The sequence below is a fragment of the Anas acuta genome, chromosome 9, assembly GCF_963932015.1.
Source record: "Anas acuta chromosome 9, bAnaAcu1.1, whole genome shotgun sequence".
In the NCBI taxonomy this organism is placed as follows: Eukaryota; Metazoa; Chordata; class Aves; order Anseriformes; family Anatidae; genus Anas; species Anas acuta.
Genome location: NC_088987.1, coordinates 12,822,900 through 12,845,081, shown reverse-complemented (window position 1 = coordinate 12,845,081; position 22,182 = coordinate 12,822,900). Strand labels below are relative to the sequence as shown.

Here is a 22,182-nt window from a genome sequence, read left to right as displayed (position 1 = left end):
GCTTAAGAGCTGTGATCACAGAGTCCAGGGGTTTGGCATATTTGTCGCGAGAGGCAGGAGGATACATCCAGTGCTCATACTAAAGTCTTGCGCTAATGTGGACATATAAAATTCTATGCTGCAAATATGCCTCTGAGTTAAGTGTGTATGTATAAAAACAAGCACGAACTTCATCAAATTAAAAAAAAAAAGTGTATGAGCTTTTCACCGTATATGTTAAAAAAACAGAGAGGGAGCCTCTGAATTTTACCATTCATGTATACATTTATTAAGCCAAAGGAGTTTGATCACGTCATGGTATGTTACTATAGCACATGAGATCCCTTCTCTTCAACTTTGCTAGCAATGGTTATTTTAATTATTTTTTTTAATTTTTTTTTTCCTTTTGAGCTTAAACAAATTAACTCTTTCAACATTTCCCCATGAAAGGCTCTTTTGTGGTCCTGTCCTTTCCTTTTTCCTTTCCTTTCTCCTTTCTTTTCCTTTCTCCTTCCTTTTTTTTCTTTCATTTTCTTTCTCCTTTCCTTTCCTTATTTTCTTACAGTACAAAACAAATGTTTCACAGACATGTAAACATAACCATCACGGAAATTACACTGCACCTAAAGTTAACTTTACTGTGTTATGGACGTTTTGTTAGATTTATATCCTGTTAGATGTACTTCGGCTCAGTGACTCCTTCAATGGAAGTTATTAATGGCACCTGCACTGCAGTAGTGCCTGGAGGCCCTGGCGAGGGTTAAGGGCCTTCTGTGCGTGGTGCTGTACAAATACTTCAGTGTAACTCACACTGAGGTCCCTGGTAAGAATGGCATTCACTGATCTGATTCACTATAACCCTCTTTGCTTCCCTGTGGTCAGGGGTGACCCTTGCAGATTATAGGAGCTGAAGGGAAACTCTAGGAGTTGGCATTCAACTACTACTGAAGAGAAGAGAAATGTTACTAGGGGTCAATCCTGATGCCTGCAGCCCTGTGAGTAAAGCTTCTCACACTCATGGGAATGCTCATACGATTAAGAAACTCCTGTGGGAAAAGTCTGCTGGCTTGAGTCCTTGGATGACTGAACTCCAAGAAAGCATGTGAAAAAAGCAGACTGGTTCCTTTTCTCTAGTAATTCTCAGTATAATTCTCAGAGAAGAAGGGACAGGGTCGGCTGCTTGGTTTCAGCATTTCGAATGTCTTGAGTTCTGATCCCCAAATTAAAGAAGTCTCTGCTTTGCCTTGGGTTACTGTAATCAGGCCTGGAAAAGTCTGTTGGACACACTTAGTCATCAGGAGGCGGTGGCTTGCCACTACAGCATGGAGGGCCTCTGTTATACAGTGCGAAGGCTGCGTCCTAGGCAGGAATTCTGAAAATTGTGTGCGGTCAACAGCTGAAATTATTCTGAAACCACTTAAGAGCAATTGCAATTTAAATAACGATTTTAACTTGACATTTGAGGTGAAAAAAAAGAAGGATTACATGAAATAAATAGCAAAGAAACAACGTCCCTGCACAAACATAATATATTCCTGCCTATGAAGCACCCTTTGCAAGTTATTGCCCTTTAGGTTATGTCAGATGTTTAGATGAACCCTTTAGAGCTAAAATACAGTACTCTGAAATGAGGTTAGAAAAATTTAAAAAAAGGGAACTGTGTACAATGCTCTCTTCAAAACAAACTTCCCACTGGGGTAGCCTAGGAGTGCGAGGCCTCAATAGACATAGAGCCGATCTGAGATGGCCGCAGGCATGTGTGTCATGATCTGCATGCGCAGCCACCAGTAGTAATCCATGGGGTGGTAGCGGGTGTAGGGGGTCGTGGAGGTGAGCGCATGGGCAACGCTCTCGATGACCGGCGAGGTGTCTGTGGAGCCGCTGTTGCAGTACGTTTCCATCTTGCTGACCTGCTCGTCGAAGTACTTCCTGCCATAGTCTTTGCGCACTATCTCAGGGAGCTCGTCCCACATTTTGTCGGCTATGGCTTTGATCCGCTCGGGGCTGTAGAGGTTGGTGGCAGCTATGAAGTTGCCCGGCTCCACGATGCTGACCATCACCCCCTGGGGCTGCATTTCGTACCGCAGGCAGTCGGAGAAGGCTTCCACGCCAAACTTGGTGATGCAGTACGGCGAGCGGGCAGGACTGCCCATCCGACCCATCATGCTACTGATGTTCACTACACGACCTAGGTGGGGGCCAGGTAGAGCACAGCTGAGCTGAGATGCGCAGAGCAGATACCTGACGCAAACCTCCCACCAGATCCCTGAACATGCATCCATCCCTCCCTGCATGTCCCTAAGAGCTGCCTGGCAGACCCGCTGGTGGCTCTATCTCAGCATTCCCACCCTATGCACCAGCCTTCAGGCAGGAGAAGCCCACTGCAGGGTGCTCTCTGGCTCCTTGCACCCCAGGGCACAGGCACACAGCGACACACAAAGCGTGGTGCTATGGGGAACACCGAAGAGGCTGGACACAACCTGCACGGTGGGAAACTGGATTGCTCAGCAGCAATCAGGACTTAGCCCAGCCAAGAGGAAGCAGCAGCAAAGGAAACCTCTGGCACCAAGACTGAGCTTGTTTATTTGCAAGGCTAAGGCACAATATCCAGGAGCCCAGCAGTAGCTTATAGTGTCTGCCTCCCAAAGGGGCATAGCTTGCTCCTGTACCACAAATGGAAAAAGCAGTCTAAGTCCACTGCATCCTTCTCTATGTGACAGCTGGATTATGGCTTTGGGCACAGAGCTGGGTCTTTCCTCCTCTTCCATTATGGCAGGGGAGAGTGCTGGTAGGAGACTGGATGCTGCAGTCTAACCAGAGTCTGCCTTTCTCTGCACTTTCTATCAGTGCTCTGTGATGAGTTACATGAGAAAGAGCAACCTCAACCACAGACGCAGATACCTTCTCATGGCAGAGAAATGCTCCCTGGGCCACATATAGTAAAAAATATCCTCATTTAGTCAGGTAGTTGGCCCCACTACAAGAACTATTTTGCATTTTTATACTGAGGCTCATGTGAGCTCCAGAGCCATTGTGCCTGTGCTGTGGGTCACATTCTGTCTGTAAAGGTAGGAAGGTGGCCAGTGGTGCAGGGAGAAGTGTAGTAAACCTTCTGGTCTCTGTCACAGTAAGACACGGGGCAGGGCAAAGGACCTGCTCCACCAAGTGAAAGTCAGGAGGAAATCACTCACCCTTTGACCTCCGGATGAGCGGCAGGAAAGCCTTGGTGGTTCGCACAGTGCCCCACAGGTTCACTTCAGCCACCTCCATGTAGGTGTCCATGCTGGTGAACTCGACTTCCCCAAATGTGGAGATCCCAGCGTTGTTAACCAGCCCCCAGAGCCCTACAAGATAAAATCAAGCAGAAAGTTTTCCCTCTATGAAACCTATGAGATCAGCTTGGAAAAGGCCTGGTTAATAGATAACTGAACCAGAAAGCTCTTCCTTAAGACCTGTAATGATGACAACCAGATAGAAGAGAACCCAGAGCAAACCTTAGTCTCCTGAACAAATATAACCACAATCAAAATCTGTTTGTACTGCCCAACACTGCAACCACAAAGTACTGTGAGGATGCCTTCCAGTGAAATTCTGAAACAGCAAACAGAGGATTTCAGCTTGTCCAAGCTGTTCTGCTTGATATTCTCTTTTTATCCATCATGATTTTTAAAAGCAGCAAAAGACACTCTCTGGCAAATAATAAGAATAGAAAAGACTTTGTAAGAAACAAAAGTAATTCTTTTGGTGTAAAATCTCTTGTGTCACCATAAGATTTAGAATGTCTGCAATACTGGTAAGGAGGATATGGAAATGGCTGAGCCTGCCATGGCCTCTCCCTTTTATTCTGCTCTAAGCAAGATATGAACAGAAGCTATCAACTTATTTGCCAATGAAAACAAAGTTTAGAAAGGAATTTGGAATAAAATGAACTCGCTTCATGTATTTTCTAATTGCACAGGAAACAGACTGAGAAAGGTCTGGGTTGGCATCTCTGTACTTTTTATAAAATCTTACTGTTAGCTGTTGACTGACTGTGTCTAGATCTATGTTCTCAGAAGCAGCCCAGAGAAAGCAACATCCTCTTGGCCAATGCTTGAGATTACAGGGCTGGAAAACTTTATAAAAAAGAAATGTATACATAAAAATAAATACAAAAAAAAAAAAGTAAAAGAAATAGTTTTTTGCAAAATCCAAACTAAAAAAATTACTGGCTGTTCTGTTTGTGAACAACCTTCAGGTGCTGAAGTGGGACACTCCTTAAGGACAAAAATGCAGGTCACCAAAGGGTGGAAAGGTTTTAGGAATGCATGAGCAACAGGAATTTTCATAGTACCAGAACAGAATTTGCTGTCTTCACATCAGAATGAGGTAGGCATGCTAAGAAAGACAGGTACAACTACCCCTGGAACTATGAAATGTATAATATATGGTAATATTTACAATAGCATTAATAGTCAGCTTCATTAGAAATCCTTTTGATAACATCTCCATTTCCTTCGTTTTTAGAAAGTATAGGGGAGATACTTTGGTTGCTAATCCACAATCTTTGGGCACTGGCCAGGTTTTAAGACATAAAGAGGGTCACAATAAACATCAGTTCACAGGAGTAAAGCACTCATCCCAGGGCCTTGAAGCACCACCCCAATTTCTGCTTACGTCCCTACGGGAGCTAGTGAAGAAAAAAGTCAAGTTCTTTTTTTGTTGTTGTTTGTGTGCAGATGTTCTCTTAAGGTGCAAGTGGGAAGCTGCCTTCTGATATGGCATATTTAAACAGACCATTTGCTCTGCACTGCTGCTCCTCAAAGCTTTTTGCCCTTCAATGTATTACTGCTCAGCTTCTGAAGTGTGCCCTGAAAATGCTCTCGGTGCCCAGCTGAGGGAGCTCTTGTCACCTATCTTCGTGTGACCTGACAGACCTCTGGATGCACCAACCTTTCTCTGGGTCCTCCAGGCTGCTATTCACGTGCTCCACTGCTCGGTCCACTTCTTTGCTGTCACAGACATTGAGCTGGACAGTTCTCATTCGGTCACTCTTCATGTTGTCCAGATCCTTGGAGCCACCATCTCCCTTGTCCTAGAGGGGAAGAAAGAGCTGGTTTGAATCTGGCCAAAGAACTTATGTGTAAGATCAAACGTGTATCAACTGCTAAACCAAGCAAGAGAGTGCGCAGGGCAATCAGAATGATCAGGACAGTCCTGCAGTACAAAAGGGCACAGACAGGGCTGCTCCTGCAGAAGAACACCATTCCTTGAGCAGTTCCACCTGACCATCAGCCCTGCCATCGAGTTGGCTGCTACAAACTGCTGTGGCAACCAACAAAGCAGGCGGAGCTGGATCTGCCCAGCAAGGTTACTCCTGCCCAGTACAAGCTCTGAGATCAAGCTATGATCCACTACCACAGGTGCTGTGGTCACTTTGGCCTGTGCATGGGGCACAACAAACAGTGTGGCAGTGGTAACGGTATAAAACACATACACACAATATTAGTATGAATTTGTAGCTATCCCTGAATTGCTTTCAGACTGCCCATTTGCCCCCTCAGAGAGCCCACTTCAGATACCACACTACCCATACAAGAGTGGCCTTACACACTGCTCCGTCTCTGGGCCACCTTATCTTCCAAAACACCTTCTCCTGGATCCTCTTGTTCCTGGGCTTATCTGCTGGGCTCACACACAGGACCCCGAAGCTCACTGACTGGGGTACCTGGCGTCTCCTTTATCTTCTCCACCCTTCCTTATTCCAAAGCAGATCGTTAATACTGGTTAGTGCTAGTCCTTAAAAGAAGGCATTTACTGCATTCTCCTCACACAGAAGCATCTTGCATACAAAATGGAGCCATTAGAAGTCCCATGCATAGCTTTATGGTGTTTGGTTTTATGGTGAACAAAAACAGCTTCATGCTAAGTTTGTTGCTCACTCAAACCCACTTTGGTGCTAAGTCAGCACGTATGGCAAAGCACTGGAAAGTACACAAATGGCACAAAAAGGGGAAAAAGGGAGTAAGTTGCCAAAAGGGAATCAGCAAATATAAGCATACAAGCCCCTTGGAATCAGCAGATAGAGCTAAAAGGAGAACAACAAAGTCAATGTGCTTCTTCCTCCAGTGCCAGGTCTGCAAGGTGCTATGAAATCACCTGCCAGAGGAGAAAACTCCAGGAGCCACTACGTGGGCGCAAGGTGGAGAAAAGCACGTGGCTCAACATGTCAGAAGTTTTGGCAAAAGATGTGCAGCAGTGGACTTCTAAGTATCCAATTCTCTTTGCATGACCAAGTCTACAGGCCACAGAAGTGCACCAGCGTCAGAGGCCTCATAAGCTTTGCTGGAAACTTCACAGCATCCCCTTCCTCCTCCCTCACTGAGCTGGCTCTGCAAGCTCTCCCTGAGCTGGGATCCTGACCCAAGAGTTAGACCCCAGCCATTCACCCAGGCCCACAGGGTCATCCCCTTGGCTCTTCACAAAGGGCAGAAGGGGGATGTTCCAGCCAGGTACCCTGTGACTGTGTCATGTCCTCCTGGCACAAGGCACAGCACATCCCTCAGCCCCTGGGCCCCACACAGCAGTGGAAGGGCCTCCTCATGCATCCACAGGCCCCATGGCAAGAGGACCCAGCTCTCATAAATTTAAAAAGCACACCACTGCCTCGTCTTCCTCTTTCCACGGTCACTCTCATGGCCATCAGCTTGGATCTCTATCACCGCGTCCCTGAAGTGGCACGTCACACCCTGTGGCTCTCAGCACTCTTTTGGGCCCTCCAGGAACTTGCCTGCATGCTGGGCTGCTCAGATAACCTCTGCCTGCTCACTCCCCTGCAAGCTCTGAGAGGCCTGAGCACACACAGCAAAGCAAACAGGGATTGCACGACACTCCTGACAGCCATGACAAACACCACATATGTCCACTGGTAACAGATACTGCTGGAAAAATACCTTCTTCATCTCGTGTCAGCTGGCTCCTCCAGCTGCTAACCAAAGAGGAAAAATAAGACAGCTGCAGCATGATTGTTCATGGGATCCAGTCTACTACTGTCTTTTGGCAACAAAGCATCAACACTCACTGATACATTTGTTGTTGAAAATGTTAGTAACAAACAGTGTGAAATAGCACTTAGCAGGGATGCATCCTTGGGGTTCCCTTAGTCATGACTCCAAACACCTCCCAGGTCTTCAGCAAAAAACAGCCAGGCACTCAGGATCTGGCCGCTCTAGGAAACTTTTCCTAATGAAAGGTCAGCACTGTACACACTTTTTATCTGCAAGGAGAGTGCACACCCAGGGGACACGATGGCTGCCCAAATTGGAGTATGTTTCTGATGTGCAGCTGTGCTCTGAGAAGCAGTCACATGAAAATAACACTCCAGTTTCATACTCATTTCCTCTCAGTGAGGGATAGGACAAATATACCCAGTTTACAAGCAAAACGTGATGCTTCTTACTTCCACCTCTAGTTCCACGTAGAACCTAAAACACACTAGGCATTCTCTGTCCCTACGATCAGCACCAACAATAACACTGATCAAAATTATCTATGTTTTGTCTGATGAAACTTACGGCATAAATAGAAGTCAGCTCAGTCTCTTGGAGTTTAGTTCTACAGGGCTAAGAACTTGTTTGTTTTTTTTTTTTCATAAAGTATATGACCTGAAGACAATGAACATGGGAGCTTATAGTGTTTTTTCTGATGACAGTTGCTGTCACCAGTCTTGCCATGGTCACACAGATTTTGGAACATGGAACGTGAATCCAGATTAAAAAAAAAACACAGCATTTAATTATACAGAGATAAAGCAAAGATTTCTGCTGATTCTTGGAGAGGAAACAAACATTGATAAAAGCTAAAAGGAGTTCAGTCATGTGCTTTGTTTCAGCTTATTCTGAAATTGTCAGAGTCCATGATTTTCCATTAATGTGCTTGCAGTAGCATGTGTATTGAAGACACCAAAATGGAAGGGAGGTTTCAGCAACAGTTAAACGCATGCTCACTGAAGATCAGGTCTTTCTGGCAGCTCAGACTGAGGAAGTGAAATACAGAAGTAACCCTGTAGCTCTGAAATTTTGGACTACTGTCAACATATAGGCAGGCAATTATTCTGAACAGTGGTTTTTAAGTCTCAGTGTTATTATCTCTTCTAATGTTGACTTTTAGTTACAAAAGCAGAGCAAAAATAGCTGCAAAAAAAGCAGCTTTCTACCCTCCCCCTTTTCAATACCTTTGGAAAAGCAGCAGTTTATAGAAGGTATCTTGTTCTGCTGTGAAGCCTGTAGAGGGAGCCCATGTTAAAAAATACAGCCTTGACCCAAGGCTGAGACACCGCAAGGGGACAGAGTAATCTGAACACAAATTTCTCATTTGAAAAAAATGTGGCAGAAAGAAACTAATAATTTAAGCAAAACTTTGTAATAATGGAAAGACTAACATCAGAAAAAGTATTGATAACATTTAAAAAAAGAAAACAACACCTGACTAAGTCTCTTTAAATAATACAACTATTCAGGACACATTTGCAGTGATAAGTGAGCAAAAAGATTTGGATCAAAGTAACTGACCCACCCCAGGATATCCTGAGGAGTAGGTTTGTTTCCATCGGGAAATGGCCATGCTGCTGAAAATGTGCCAGTGTTTCATAAGGAAAGGCTAAAGCTGTTATTCACCATGATGAGGCATCTCTGACTGCTCTTAGAGAGTGTATCAACAACTGCACCACTCAGCTATTTGTGGCCTGAATCTGCTCTCAGTTGCACTAGTGGGACTTTACCACCTTCACAGCGAGTTCAGTGTGCACCTTAAATGCACACTAGAGCATGGTTGTATTCACCTATACAGAAATAAATCCTCATACCATATGCTATAAAATCACTGGTGGCTTGGTGGATGTAATAATCACAATAAACTCTGAATAATGATGTATAAACTGAGTGCAGTTCCAAAGATCCAGACTCAGCCTGGTACTAAAAGTACTTATGAATAAGCCTATAAACTCAGGTGTGGGGTTCTAGTTGACTGGGATTGGAACAGACTACAGTGTTGTAATTCAAATAAGAACCTTTCTGCAGTGCTGGTTATGGTCTAGACTAGATAAATACTCTATGAAATTCAAGCACCTGTGCCTTTCCCTTTGGGCTGCCAACAACCCTCCCTCTCCTTGGCAAGATGCTCTGCAGAGTGGAGATGAAAGACTGGATTTGTTGTGTCTGTTCACGTGCCACAGATGAAGAACAAAGTTTTTGGTTTTCCTACCTTTTGCAGGCAGCCAGCGTAAACAATGAAGCCTTTGGCATGCAGGTGCTTGGCCAAGGCAAATCCAAACCCTGAGTCGCAACCTGTTATAAGCACAGCTCTACTGCCGATCTGCAAAACAAAACAAAACAATGCGATGGAACTGAGTACTCAAAATCAGTGACTTGCAGTACGCAGAACAAAACCATGTCCTTGGCCAGGAGCAGTCTGTTCCAGGGACATTTTCTATGCTTGTTGCCAGCTACTGCCACCCAGAGCCTCCTGAAGACAAGAAACAGGTTCTAGCAACTCTGGCAAACAACTTTGAAGGCAGAGACCAAGCAAACTATCACTCTCTGGCATTTCACATCCATCATGAAATCTGAAAATATACCAGAGAGTTCTCAATGAATTATTTTTCTTCAATAGCAACTGCTCCTATTGTTCCGTGCCTTGAAGCCTGTAAGGTGTAGGGAAGATAGGTAGACTAAAAAAAGGCGGTATGTTAACCTTACTGACTGCTCATTTATCTTTCTCCCTCTAGTGTATAAAACCTCTGGTGCTGCATTTTAAAAGCTAAGTAGAATCAAGGGAATTGAAATTAAGACCAGTTGGTGATTCATCTTTTCTTTTTTTTTTTTTGTCTTCTGATCTTTCTAACTTTTAATTTGAATAGAAGTACATCTCTTTCCTTCTCCAAACCCCTTGCCATAGCCCAAAGAGAGGCCACAGCTAAGCAGCGTGTTGAGAACCACACAGTGCATCAAACATCCTAGCAGCAACATGTGCACATGCAGCAAGGTGCTGCTGTGGGTGGGATGAGGTAGTAACTGCTTGCAATTCATTCCAACTCATCTCTGTTAAAACTAGAAACGTGGCCTTCCACAGGATACACAGGGACTGATCAGTCCCACCTAGCAATGACGTGAGGGCTGCACCTGAATTCCTTTCAACTCTGTCCAAGGCTTACAGAGCAAGATGTGCATGCTCAAGCCCTGCTACAGTGCTGAGTTCTGTGCCACATGACAGACAACAGGGCAAAACAACCCCTTTCCATTTGCTTGGCACTATTTCTGTCAAGCTACCGCCTTCAAGGAAAAGGCTATTAAAGAAGGGGATCACTCTCCAGAATAAGATGAGGACACACCAATTTGTTTACATGACTTTATACAACCATACACTGGAAAGAGATTTGTTAAGAACCTGTCATAGAAATACCCTCCACTCTAAGGTGGAAGATTTCATCTGCTGAGTGAGTTCCAAAAATAGAAAAAAAAACACTGGTGCGATTGTTTATTTCCATCCTTAGTAGCATGTACCGTGTTGCGTCAATGGAAGCTCTGTGCTAGGAAAGAATGTGGAGTATGCTGAAGAGGTCCAGCTCGGAGTCTTTCGGGCGAATAGGAAAGAAGAATTTGGTCACCAGACTTCAGGGAGTTTAAAGCTCCAGCTCAGTAGAACTGGTTCCCAATCTGGAAACCACAATCACACTCACCTGATCAACCTCACTTGCATAAGAGCGGCTACCAGATGAGGACAAGAGAGGGAAGCAAAATCTTTTCACAGGCCTGTTAAAAAAATACAGAACAATCAGGCACAGGAGATCTTGTCCATACCCTCGTGCTGCAGCATTACACATGAGAGAGAATGTGGTGTTACCTTTGTACATGGTGCAGACTGTCACTTGAGAGGACAGAATCTGGACATTTCTTCCTCTGCAACGTCTATCTATGCATTAGATACTCTTAGACAGATCTTATATCTCCTCTTTGCAACTGCTTAAACTAAGAGATACTCGTTTCTTGAGCAGTATCTGCCATGCAGATCTGAAGCTCCTCTGCATGGTATGTCTGAGTCTGAAGTAAACGAAGTGTGTTCACAAATACAGACCACAGCAAAGCAACAATGCCTTCCAGGTGAGTGTCTGTTTATAAAAGCTATGCAACCAGTAGCATCACATTGTCTTAGGTCTTACTGTCATTAATCAAAACCAGGCCTAGACAACACATCAGATTGACCCTGTCCTCCATCCTTGCCAGACACCTCTCTGGACTATCTCTGCTTTTTCATATTTCGATCTGGGCCCTGACATGGCCCCCTGCCTTCTGGCTTTCCCCTAGACATGCTGTATTTCAGCTGCTCTCTGGTTCCTCTAACATCTATCCTTCAGTAGAGATTATCTTCCAGGCCACTCTTCTAAGTGAATTTGCTTAATCACCCACAGTTATCTCCTGCTCAGACATCACAGGCACTCCTAGGGTGACCTGTACAACACTGAACAGCAATCTGCGGACACTCTGGCCTCTGAGCTGCATTTTCTGCTAACAGGGCTAAAGACAGGGTCTAACAGCACAACAGCTTTGAAGCAGGTGGGAAGGGAGCTGACCTACATACAGGTAATGGTATCCACTCACCTTCCTGCTCTTCACAGTTCCGCTCTTTTTCTAACTTTCAATGTCAGAAGCTCAATCAACTCTTGAAACAGCAATGGCCAATTTAATTGCTGCAAACGTCAGACCCCAGACCCAAACTGCCTGTTAACGTTACTGACCGGAATCCTGGCTTAGAACGTTTGTCTCAACACTAAGCTTCTCTGTGTTTTTCAAAGTGCCCAGATACGTTCATAATGTTTCTTTTAGTTGTATGAAGTTAATTTTTATTTTTCAGTGTCACATCTGGTCCTGTTATTTCACTGCAGCACAGTGAACAATTGATTTGCTGCACTCTTCACAGTAACCTATAGTGAATAACTGCTTCATGTTCTTTCTACCTTGACTCAAAGGCAAGGGCATTAAAGTCGATGCCAGCTGCTGATCAGCAGGAATGTCATCAGAGGAAACAGCTAAGAAGCATAGACGATGCTAGCCCTCAAGTACACTAAGGTACCATGAGCCATTTTTGTCATCTGCATGACTGAATTCTAGAGATCACAACTGAGGCTTTTAAAATGCACAGATGGTCCACAAATTAAATCTGTCCTTGTAACCACACATTTGTTTTTGTTCAGTTACACTAATAAAAGCATTTCTCAGCTTGAAGAGTCAAGTACGCAAATGTTACCTTAGTGCATTAAGATACTGCTATCATGGTCAACACCATCTTTCAGACAAACAGTTGCATTTCCATTTCAGATTTAGCAGTGTATGGGTAGTTCAAAAAACATAAAACTTTGTACCAAGCCCCAACTACAAGAAGCACAAAGTGAAAAAAAAGTCTTTTCTGAACTTAATAAAACATTAATTTGAATATTTAAGGCCACAGCAGACAGATTCCTGCTGGTGCTGCTTGAGTCTGTTGTGGAGTAGATAGCAGATAAAAGGGTCAACCTGTTTGCATAGGAAATCTTTAATTGCTTTGCTATCTTTGCTCTTTACAGCTCTGTCATGGGAGCCATCCATGGCAGTGATGGTGTCACACACCACTATCAATAGCAGTGGAACAACAACAGAAGTGGCAATTCTAGCTTAGTCCATTAAACTGCTTGTTTACAATTAGCAATACACACACTATTGTTTGGGAACCTTGCTTTAAAGCAAGCCCTGTGAGAATAATCAATTTGCTCTGAATTTGAACTAGGAGGGTTCCCATTAGACACTATATATATATATATCAGACGACCTAGGAGTTAGAATTAAATAGGCATTTTTTTGCCTATTCATGTTCAGAAGAGAAAAAAAAAAAAGAAAAAAAAACACTATCAGTTTCATTACCCAACCCAAGTTCCTTTCCACGTCTTCTTCACCAAGTTACTTACCTGAAGCCATTCCCTGGGTCCTTGAAATTCAGTTTTTTCACAGAGATGTTCAGGAGAGGCCGGGACAGCTTGGTTGCCAACATGGTTCCAATTAAGACACTCTACCAACAAGGCTGTTCTTCCTTAGATCTGCAAGACAAGATAGCACCTCAGCTTTAGTTGCTCAATTATTTTGTAAGTCATGCTGACTCCAAGTATTTCAAAGAGAAAATCAAGTCCAAAGAACTCATCTTTCCCCCTGGCTGTCCCTCACACCGAGATAAACGGCTCAACCTTCAGCCACCTCGAGCTGCCTTTAAAGAAGGAAAAAGATTACACGTAAACTGACGAGCAGGAAGTCATTTCAAGAAAACGTCCGTTTCTCTTTGTTTAATGCATCCTAAACTATATCATCAGAAATAGCTAAAACTGAGTTGTTAACTCATGCAATATATTATTTCAAGTGAGAAATAGAAAATATTTTTCAACTAAAACAGAAGTTCAAGCCACGGGTGACGTTACGTTACGTGTTCCCAAAGCAATCCCTGGGCTTTATGGCTCATACAGCCACGTGCTTAAAAATAAATTTCTTTGTAAATTAATTAACTGGACGATGCACACGGAATGAGTAAGTTATTAGGGGAAGAAAACAGCTCAAGAGCTGGAGTGAAGCACAGAAGGTCGATTTCAATCATATCCCCTTTGGATAAACTGGATCCAATGCACACTATGCAAACACAGGCACACAAAAAAATGTCTCCCCAGCCTAAAGCACAGCCTCCTCCATTACAGATGAGAAATGCTGCCTAGTTTGGGGGTCTTTTTTATATCTCTGCTGAACTCTGTGCTGCTGCCACAGCTTCGGGGCCTGCAGCGTGAAAGGCCTAAACGAAAAAAAAAAAAACAAAAAAACAAAAAAACCGTCAAATTCCCGATAAAAGAGCTGTTGTTGGACAGCAGGCTAGGAAAAGAAAGCTCTAGAAACCTCGATGAAGGCAGCTTTGCGGCGCTGCGAGGTGCCGGGGGTCCGGCCGGCCCCTACCCCCTGCTGCTGCCCGGCCCGGAGCAAGGCCAGCTGCGGAGGGGCCCCGGGGGGCTGTGCTCTCCCTGCCGGCCCCGAGCAGGTGGAGGCAGCCCGGGGGTGGCGAGGGGAAGATGCCGACCCCTGGGGATGTCGGCGGGGGGGAGTCCCAGGGAGCCGCGCCGCGCCTTACCTGAAGCCGGCGGGGGGCTGCGGGGCGCTGCCGCCGTTTGAATGAGGCTGTGGCGGTGCCGGTGCCCCGGGGGCGGGCCGGGGGAAGGGCCGGGCCGGGCGGCGGCGATAGGCTGCGGCCGCCACGGGCTGCGGCCATGCGGGGCACCGCCGGGCTGCTGGCGCTGGGCGCTGCCGCCGGGCTGCTGGCGGGCGGCGGCGGGCGGTGGCTGGGCCGCCTCCTTCACCGCCTCCTCCTCCTGCCGCCGCTCCGGGCGGTGCGGGCTCGCCGCGCCCTGCCCGTGAGTATGGGGAGGGCGGCTGGCACCCAGAGGGGTCGGCGCTGCGCCCTCGCCTCACGGAGAGCCGGGCGTGGGGAGCTCTGCCCGGCTCTGTAGGGGGTCTCCAGGGGGAGAGGATGGAGAGAGGGGGGCTTGGAGCGGAGGCAGAGGAGCCAAGGCTGGAGGCTGAGGTGGCCCCCGCGGCACAAAATGGCGGCTGCAGGGGGAGCGGCCCCGCGCCACAGCGCCCTGCCCGCGGCGGGGCCCGGGGCCTGAGGGGATGAAGGGCGGATAAAGGGCTAAAATGGGGTCGGTGAGGGGTGAAACCCCCAGGTTTGTTATGGCGCCTGGGGGGTTGAGTGAGGCGGCGCTGTCGGTGTTGCTGCAGGGCTGACCTCTGCGCTACTGTAACACGGTTTCACGCCACGACGTTCATAAAGCAAGCAACGCGCGGGTTTTGGTCCGGCGTTCTAAATTTGGGAGTGGAAGGGAGAAAAAAGCCCCGTGAATAGAACAATTGCATAACTAGTTTCCTTTTATACGTTACAAAAATAAATAAAAAAATGTCTAGGGTGCTTTCACTGGTTTGGAGCGAACTTGGCTCTTGCTTATGCCCCAAATAGCTTCTGCAGGCACCAGAGAGAATCTGCAAGCAGACGTATTTTGTTCGTGGGCAGAAAACACTTTTGACCTGTTTGCAGCCTCCTGCTCCTCTTGCCTTCTATGCTCTGCTCCTCTGGCACCTCCATCCTATCTGCATTTCTGTCATCAGAAACAAGGAGAGGGGAGTATCTGAGTGAGGGTAGCACTACGGCCTTCTCCAGAGGTTCAAGGAGCAGTTGTGTGTCTCCTCGTCATGAAGATGATGGACGGCACGCTACTTGGCCGTAAGCCTTTGGCTTGGAAGGCCTTTCAGCTGTGACAGCTTGTGCCGAACTTCTTGCACTTAAAATTTCCTGTATGACTTTTCCCTCTGGACATTCATCATGCTGGAACAGAGGTGGTGGTGCGCTTCTGCATTGTAACCAGGCAATACCTGCTGTCCAGAATTGCAGGAAATCAGTAATACAGAGATTCCTTTAGCGAAGGAATCGTGTGTCTGGGAAATGCTCTGCAGCCAAAGATCTTTGTAGGTTGGGAAAATAACTTTTCCTTAGGGAATATTTTCAGTTTGTTTTCCTCAAATTGAAAGCCTCAGATTCACAACTCGAAATAAGGAACAAGCCAAGTTTACTGTGTAACTGTTTGTTCTTATCTTCAAGTTAGCCTACCTGAAATTTAAAAAAAAATAATAAAAAAAATCTTAAGGGAGGTCATCAAAGGGAACAGGATTCAGAAAATAATGTGGTACAGAGTGGAAAATGATCAAGTCTGGGCAAGCGTGGTGGGTTCCCAAATCCTCGGGAAGGCAAAGTGCCTTCCTTAGCCCATATTGCCATAAATGTGTGTAATTTGGATATGTCACCTGCTTGAGTAAAATAGGTTTTACTGAGTAACAAAGCAAAAATAGGGCCAATAGGAAAAGCTGGTGGAGTGTATGTATCTGAGCTGGTTGCAGGCTGAAACCAGTCTGCCTCACTGGAGCTATTTGGACTGTGGGGAACGTGTTTTACTGGTAAAGTGCCACAGATCACGGGCAGTGATATAGACATTACCCTAACCAGTACCTTAATGTTACTCTAACAAGGTGCCACAGCAGCGCCTCCAACACAAGGTTTTATTCCACACTCTTAGGTGGTCTCCTGTGCCCCAACAACATTGTACAGTTTTCTTTGTAGTATTCCCTGAGAACACTGTAGGACCTGTTGAGTGAGGCACCTGAAATTCCTTAAAATATTGGTTAACGTCACTGTGATGCCAGTTGTGTGAGGCAGGAGCCAGTTCTCTGCCTGCACGATAGTCACCCCTTTCTGTCTCACCACGGTGTCAAGCTGTGAGCTGCAGATTGACCCTTATCAAACTCCGGGAGCGAGGCCTATTAGGCCTTATCTCGGGCACTTTCAAAGGGTGAGGATGGTCAGGCTTTTCCGCGTTCAGAGTTTTTTTTTTTTTTTTTTTTTTGTGATAGGATCTCTTTAGGTGCATGCCTTGGCAATGGATTCGATCCCTGTTCGATCCCTGGAAGCTCTCTGTCCACCAGGCATGTCACAAAGACAAGGGCAGCTACAGATAGATCTGTTAGATCCCTTGGGTTTTCTGTGCTTGCTTATTAATGCTGCTGGGACCTTGGTCTGTTATATACCATGTTATAGTAGTCACGTGTTTTATTACCAGCAATTAGAATAATAACAAGTAATCACCGGAACTTTCAGTACTGTAGGTTGTTGCTCACTTTTCTTCTTATAGACAGCTGAGGAGATGTTTTTTTTCCATGCCCTCATTTTTGTATACATTTTGGTATTTGGTTTGTTGTGTTTTTTGTTGTTGTTGTTTTTTATACCAGAGAAAACAAACCGACTGCTGAGAGCTAAAATTAGATGCAGACACAACCACAACCCAGCCGTTTGTCGATAGGTCTTCCTTTATTACTGCACGTGAGTAAGCTCTGTCCCGCTCAGACCTGCTGCTGAGAGCTGACTACAGCTGAGGGTTGTGCATCTTATCCATTTGCCTCTTCTGGCCTGTGGAAAAAGGATCACATCTCTTTATCTCCTGCTCAGTTCCTCTGCTTTCTGGGAGTCCCTCTCCTTCAAGATTCAGAGGCAAAGGGTGTAGGGAGGTAAGGCAGAGGAAAAAGTCCAGTCTTTTCTTCTCTAAGCGCCAGGTTGCTGAATTAATGTGGGAAGTGACCTTGGCAGATCTGTGATCTGGTTTGTTATTGATCCTCGCATATCTTGGAGCTGTGTCACTGTAAATTAAGTGAAGGTTGACCACTATAGTTAGTTCTCACTTACCCTTTGTCCTTTAGCTGTAGCTACCTTTAGAGCTTGGGTAGAACTAGACTGTATGTGGGTGCTTTTGGCGTGAGTGTAGGAATTGGTATTTGTGTGAGATGCTGTGGGTGTTTGTATGATAAATGAGGGAGAGACTTTTGATCTGCTCATTTCATTATGAGCTTCCTTTGAAACAATAACTTCAGTGTGAGATACTGGATGGGACAGGGTGTAGCTCATTTGCCTATTGCTGTCTGCCTGCTTGGGCTCATTCTGAGTATGTGCAGTAACTGATCGCTATCGCCCGCAATTATTCCTTATTGCCGTTTCGCTACCACACGTCAGCAGAACAAGAGATCAGAGCACTGCTAATTACCCTGTTTCTGTCTGAAACAGGGGCTGGGCAAGATGGTACAGTTTGTACATAAGTAGTGTAAAATACAAATGCTCATGTTCTAGATATTGTTAGTACGGTAATGGAGAATATTAGCTGCAGATATCGCCACAGAGATGGAAGTGAGCTCACTTCCTTATTGCATTCTCTAGATATTTATTGCTGTATCACGTTACTGCCTTACAGATAGGGTTTCAGTTCGGAGCAGTCTGGAGCACTGCAGCTGGGTGGCTGCAAGTTGGGCTAAATGTTACGAGGTCCTTGCTTCACAGCTATGGTGAGGAAAGAGGGAGAACGATGGCTTTCAAGCAAAGAAATAGGGTGAATGTACGATGTTTTGGTACAGAATCCTATTCAGGATTTTGGATTCTGTTTTCAGAACTATCACAGGCCTGCTGTGTCAAAGCAGATGTAGTATCAGATCTTCTCTCCAACTTCATCTGCCAGTCAAAAGATAATAATAATGTAGGAAGGAAAGGAAAGAACTGTGGGATTTGATACATGGTTCCTGTTAAGAGTGCAGTGTTTCAGAAGGAAATATTGCTGCATGTAAAGTGAGGCATGGAGAGTGGTGCACTGAGCAGGTGGGGTACACGCAGCAGTCACTGCAGCTAAAAGAGCTGCTCTGCACTTCAAGCAGGTGACACGCTGTCATGCTGATGTTTTCTGTGCTGCTCTTTCCTATATGCCTGTGAGCTGATAGGCATGTTTTTAAATGTTTCTCTACTGTTTTGGCCACTAATACTTGAAAGAATGAGCTGCTGTTTTAGGTAGGGTGTCAAGGCAACACACATAGTTACAGACTGGCAATTGAATACATTTAGGATTTCACAGTTGCTGGGGACTGGTTATGTTTCTACACGGTTACCTTCTCTAAGCTGATTGACCCAGCCAAAACTCCACTGAAATTGTTAGGTTTCGATTGCCATCAAACAGGTCTGTGGCCACTGGGGCTTGTATCTGTGCTCACCACCATGCACGGGGAAAGGGAGCTGAGCTACACAGAACTATGACCTGGCTTCAGTTTAGGATATTGCTTTGTGTAGAGTGATGCTTGGCCAGAATTATGCATCAGGTCTGAGCACTCTCTGGACTGGAGGGAGATTATCCCAGCTCTTTTGGACGCCTTCTGAGGTGTTTTACAGGGGGTGCCTTTTACAAGAGATTTTTACTGCTAACTTGGATCGAACAGCCATTGCTCGGATGGTTCAGGTCAGGTGAGCTCAGTCGCACGCAGGGCCCAGATAGCAGCCACATCACCTCCTAGTTGCTGAGGGTTCCTTCTAAACACAGCCTGGCCCTGGCTGTGGAGCTGCGAGCTGCTCCTTTGTTGTGTAGCTCAGTGCTGCTGGTACCTACCCCACTGCAGTGTCTGACAGTGTCGTGTTATTATCTTTCTGCATACAGGTTGAAGGGAAGGCGGTGCTCGTAACAGGCTGTGACAAAGGTTTTGGACATGCCTTGGCTAAACAGCTCCATGCAAAGGGATTTACTGTTTTCGCTGGATGTTTGCTAGCGGTGAGTAGTAACATTGATCAGAATTTTTCTGTGACTGGAGAAAAATGCTTCTCAAGGAACAGCCTCTTCATCTGCAGCTTCCATTCGCCCTAGTCCAAGACCCGTGGGAGGTACGGTGGGCAAGGATCGTTTTATCTTCCTTTGTTTCATCGGCGTGTTGCATCTTGTCATCCCTGTAATTCTGAGCTCTTCAGGGCAGAGACTGTCAGCTGCGTGTCTGTACAGCAGCTTGCGCAGTAGGGTGCAAGGTTCCAGTTCACTTCTGGAAGCCTCTCAGCAATAATGCAACACATGCAATAAATTTGATGGTCCAAGAGTGCTATGGCACCATGGCTTGTTGTCTTTCCATGTGTCTCCATTGCTGTCTTTTGTACTGTCACTTTCCTCTGGGGACACTCTCAAACTCATCTCCAAGCCACCTCTCCTGCCTTGCTGTTCTTCAGCACCCAGAGTGTTTTCTTTCCAGTATTGCCAATTGCTGTCTGTCTTAATGGATGTCTCAGTGGATTTACATCCTAATTCCAGTGTCTCATTTCTCAGATATTTTTTCTTCTCCTTCAGTGCAAGTGCTACTTCTGCTGTTTTGCAGGGATTGAGCACCCAATTTGATAAATGTTCTTTACAAATTCTTTGCTCTTAAGCTTGTGCTTTGATAGGATAATTCTATCACAACTCTGGGCTACCAATTGTCTGCTCATGGAGATAAATGCTGTTTTCTACTCTGACTTTCCTGCTTCTAAAGCACCTAACACATCAGCACAAACACAGAAGACCTGGGAAGGAAAAGTGACTTAGTTTCCTTTCCTTTCATCTTGGCGTAAGGAAGGAGGTAAGTTTAAGTAAATTCAGTTGGTAGTATAATAACCATGGCTTTTAGTGCTAACAAATGACACGAAAGAGTATCTTGTATCTTTTTGCTTTACTTTGTATTACTTTTCAATGGAACAGAAGCTATTTGAAGATGCCTGTTCTAGCCCACGTGCTCAGAGTGATGACCAGAGATGCTTGAAGATTGTGGAGGGTGAGAATAACAAAAAAGAAGGTGGTCCTCCTTGCCGGTGTGATCTCAGCGGAGGTTACGTTCTTCCCCCACACCAGAAGGGAAAGTTATTATCAGCTGACATATTGTGTAACTTGAGAGCAAGCAAGTCCTGTTGGAAAGTTGCCATTGTTTGGAAATTTCCATACGGAGGCTCTGTAAATCTTTCAGTAATAGCGTCATAGGCTCCACTGGGGTATCTGTCTCTGTGGTGATAGCAAGTCAGGCGTTCACTTTGCACAGCAGCAGGTGTAAGGAACAGAAAGGAGAGGGGACAGAGTGGTTCTGAGAAGGCTATTTCAGAAAGCAGCACACTAGTGCACAAAAGAGAGGGTCAGACTCTATCTTAAGCCACAAAGAAACTAAGTGCATCCAATGTAAGCCTTGTTTGTTTGTTTTATTACCAAAAAAATAAATTTACTCCTTGATCACAGATTATTACCTATTCCCAGACTGGCCTGGCAGTTCTTGGCATCCTCTCTGATCTGGCCTGGCAGCTTCTTACTCAGACAGTTTTTTTTTGTGATCCCTGCTTAAATTCTGTGTGGAAGTGGAAAATGCATCAGCAATCCTAGCTGCTTTGCAGGTACTTTCAGGTTGTTGTCTACGCACTCAATCTTGAAGGAGTAGAGTGGAAGAATGTGATTTTTCTTGTTCTGTATTTAATAAATCTATGGAATACCAGGATTCAGTGCCCCAGAATTTCACTCATGAGTGGTTTGTTGTTTTTGTTTTCCTGTCTGGATTGTTAGTGTTTTATCTCCTTTTAGGTGCACTTGAAGGACATGGTCTGGTAGCAACATAATTACCTGGATAGCTGTTGCTGAAGTGGCACAGCTGAATACTTTTTGCAGTTCTTGGGACAAGCAGCATCCTCACGGAACAGCCTTGTGGTTTAGGTGGTTGATGTGGAAGAAAGTCCTAGGACTTTCAACTTTGATGAGCCAGGAGCTTACTGAAAACTTAATGGCAGAATGCACTTGAGATGAAAGGCTATAAATCTAGAACTGACTGCTCCAAGAAAAAAAAACAAACAAAAAACAAACAAAAAAAACCATATAGTCACTGTAGAAAGGGGTGATGGGTCCAAAAGGAGCAGGAAACAACAGTAAAGGCAGGGAGCTGTTAGGTCAGATCACTTGTGGAGAATAAGGTATGAGCATGTGAGCGATTACTACTGGGAAGTGAAGCTGTGCACACACAGTGTGGCCGAGGATGCAGCTGCCCTGTGGTAATTGGCAGTGTGCATGTAACTGCTCGTGGCAAATGCGAGGAAACTTCCCCTGTCCTGAAAGAAGACTGAGCTGCTGTAGGTTCACTGCGGGGTCAGAGCAGGTATGGGGGCAGTTGTCAAAGAGCAGATGCCAGGCTATTAGTTCACACATAGTTATTCCATCATCACTTACTTGGTTCTTTTATGCTGAGAATGAAAGGGTCCCTGATGTACTGCTAGTGGCAAAAAGCTCTTAGATTAAATACAGGAGGGTACCTTGTCAAGTGCTTAAGGAGTTGCAATGATCAGGAAGCCAAAAATAAAGTTACGCGATGAACTGTACTGAAATCGGTAGTGAATACTGAAAGCGGGCTGAAATATTGCTGGAGAGGGTCAAGTGCACAAGGGATTTTGTTTAGCAAGGTTAAGTAAGTCTACAGGGAAAGTTCCCGTTAATATATTAGAATTAAGGTGGAAAAATGTGAAGAGATCAGTTACAGAATAACCTGAAAATAAGAATTACTGAAATAGTCTATTGCTTATTTTCTTTGATCTTATTGCAAGAAGAAAAGATAATTTGTTTTCAGATGCCTACTGACAGCAATTTTCATGAGGAGGTGGGGATGTTTGTTCTGCAGGATGGAAAAGGGAAAGGATGGGGAATGTTTACGTAAATGCATGGGTTTGGGTTCACCAGGCCTGGTTACACAGAGTGGAGTAGTTCAGTTGGAAGGGACCTGC

The 22,182-nt window shown here is 45.3% G+C and overlaps 2 protein-coding genes and 1 long non-coding RNA gene across 5 annotated transcripts in view; 2 read left to right on the top strand and 1 right to left on the bottom strand.

The window, feature by feature from the left end:
* Nucleotides 1-244: 244 nt before the first annotated feature.
* Nucleotides 245-14,298, bottom strand: BDH1 (3-hydroxybutyrate dehydrogenase 1). Its single transcript, XM_068692764.1, has 7 exons — nucleotides 14,146-14,298; nucleotides 12,953-13,081; nucleotides 10,694-10,766; nucleotides 9,220-9,330; nucleotides 4,912-5,053; nucleotides 3,171-3,323; nucleotides 245-2,167 (listed from the first exon to the last, which is right to left on the bottom strand). The coding sequence occupies exons 2-7, from the start codon at nucleotides 13,033-13,035 to the stop codon at nucleotides 1,698-1,700; spliced, it is 1,032 nt and encodes a 343-aa protein (XP_068548865.1). The 5' UTR covers nucleotides 13,036-13,081; nucleotides 14,146-14,298; the 3' UTR covers nucleotides 245-1,697.
* LOC137861397 (D-beta-hydroxybutyrate dehydrogenase, mitochondrial-like) overlaps nucleotides 14,281-22,182 on the top strand; it is a 20,198-nt gene continuing 12,296 nt past the window's right edge. For 2 of the 3 annotated variants that reach the window (XM_068692767.1, XM_068692765.1), the window contains exons 1-2: nucleotides 14,281-14,425; nucleotides 19,079-19,189. In XM_068692767.1, coding sequence (XP_068548868.1) covers nucleotides 14,282-14,425; nucleotides 19,079-19,189 — 255 coding nt within the window. In that variant the 5' untranslated portion in view covers nucleotide 14,281. Of the gene's footprint in view, nucleotides 14,426-17,903; nucleotides 17,949-19,078; nucleotides 19,190-22,182 lie in introns of those variants that run through there. The other variant, XM_068692768.1, reaches the window with a different exon arrangement.
* Nucleotides 19,309-20,673, top strand: LOC137861404 (uncharacterized). The gene is made up of 2 exons (XR_011099581.1): nucleotides 19,309-20,018; nucleotides 20,138-20,673. It is a non-coding gene; the product is annotated as an uncharacterized lncRNA (long non-coding RNA).

What these genes read in the sequence shown, in the direction of transcription:
- BDH1 (XM_068692764.1), bottom strand. Translation starts at nt 13,035, where the DNA reads ATGTTGGCAACCAAGCTGTCCCGGCCTCTCCTGAACATCTCTGTGAAA. An exon ending in ACGCTGGCTGCCTGCAAAAG is followed by an intron (nt 5,054 to 9,219) that starts GTAGGAAAACCA and finishes CTTCCCCTCTAG; the next exon opens with GACAAGGGAGATGGTGGCTC. An exon ending in CCTGGAGGACCCAGAGAAAG is followed by an intron (nt 3,324 to 4,911) that starts GTTGGTGCATCC and finishes TTTATCTTGTAG; the next exon opens with GGCTCTGGGGGCTGGTTAAC.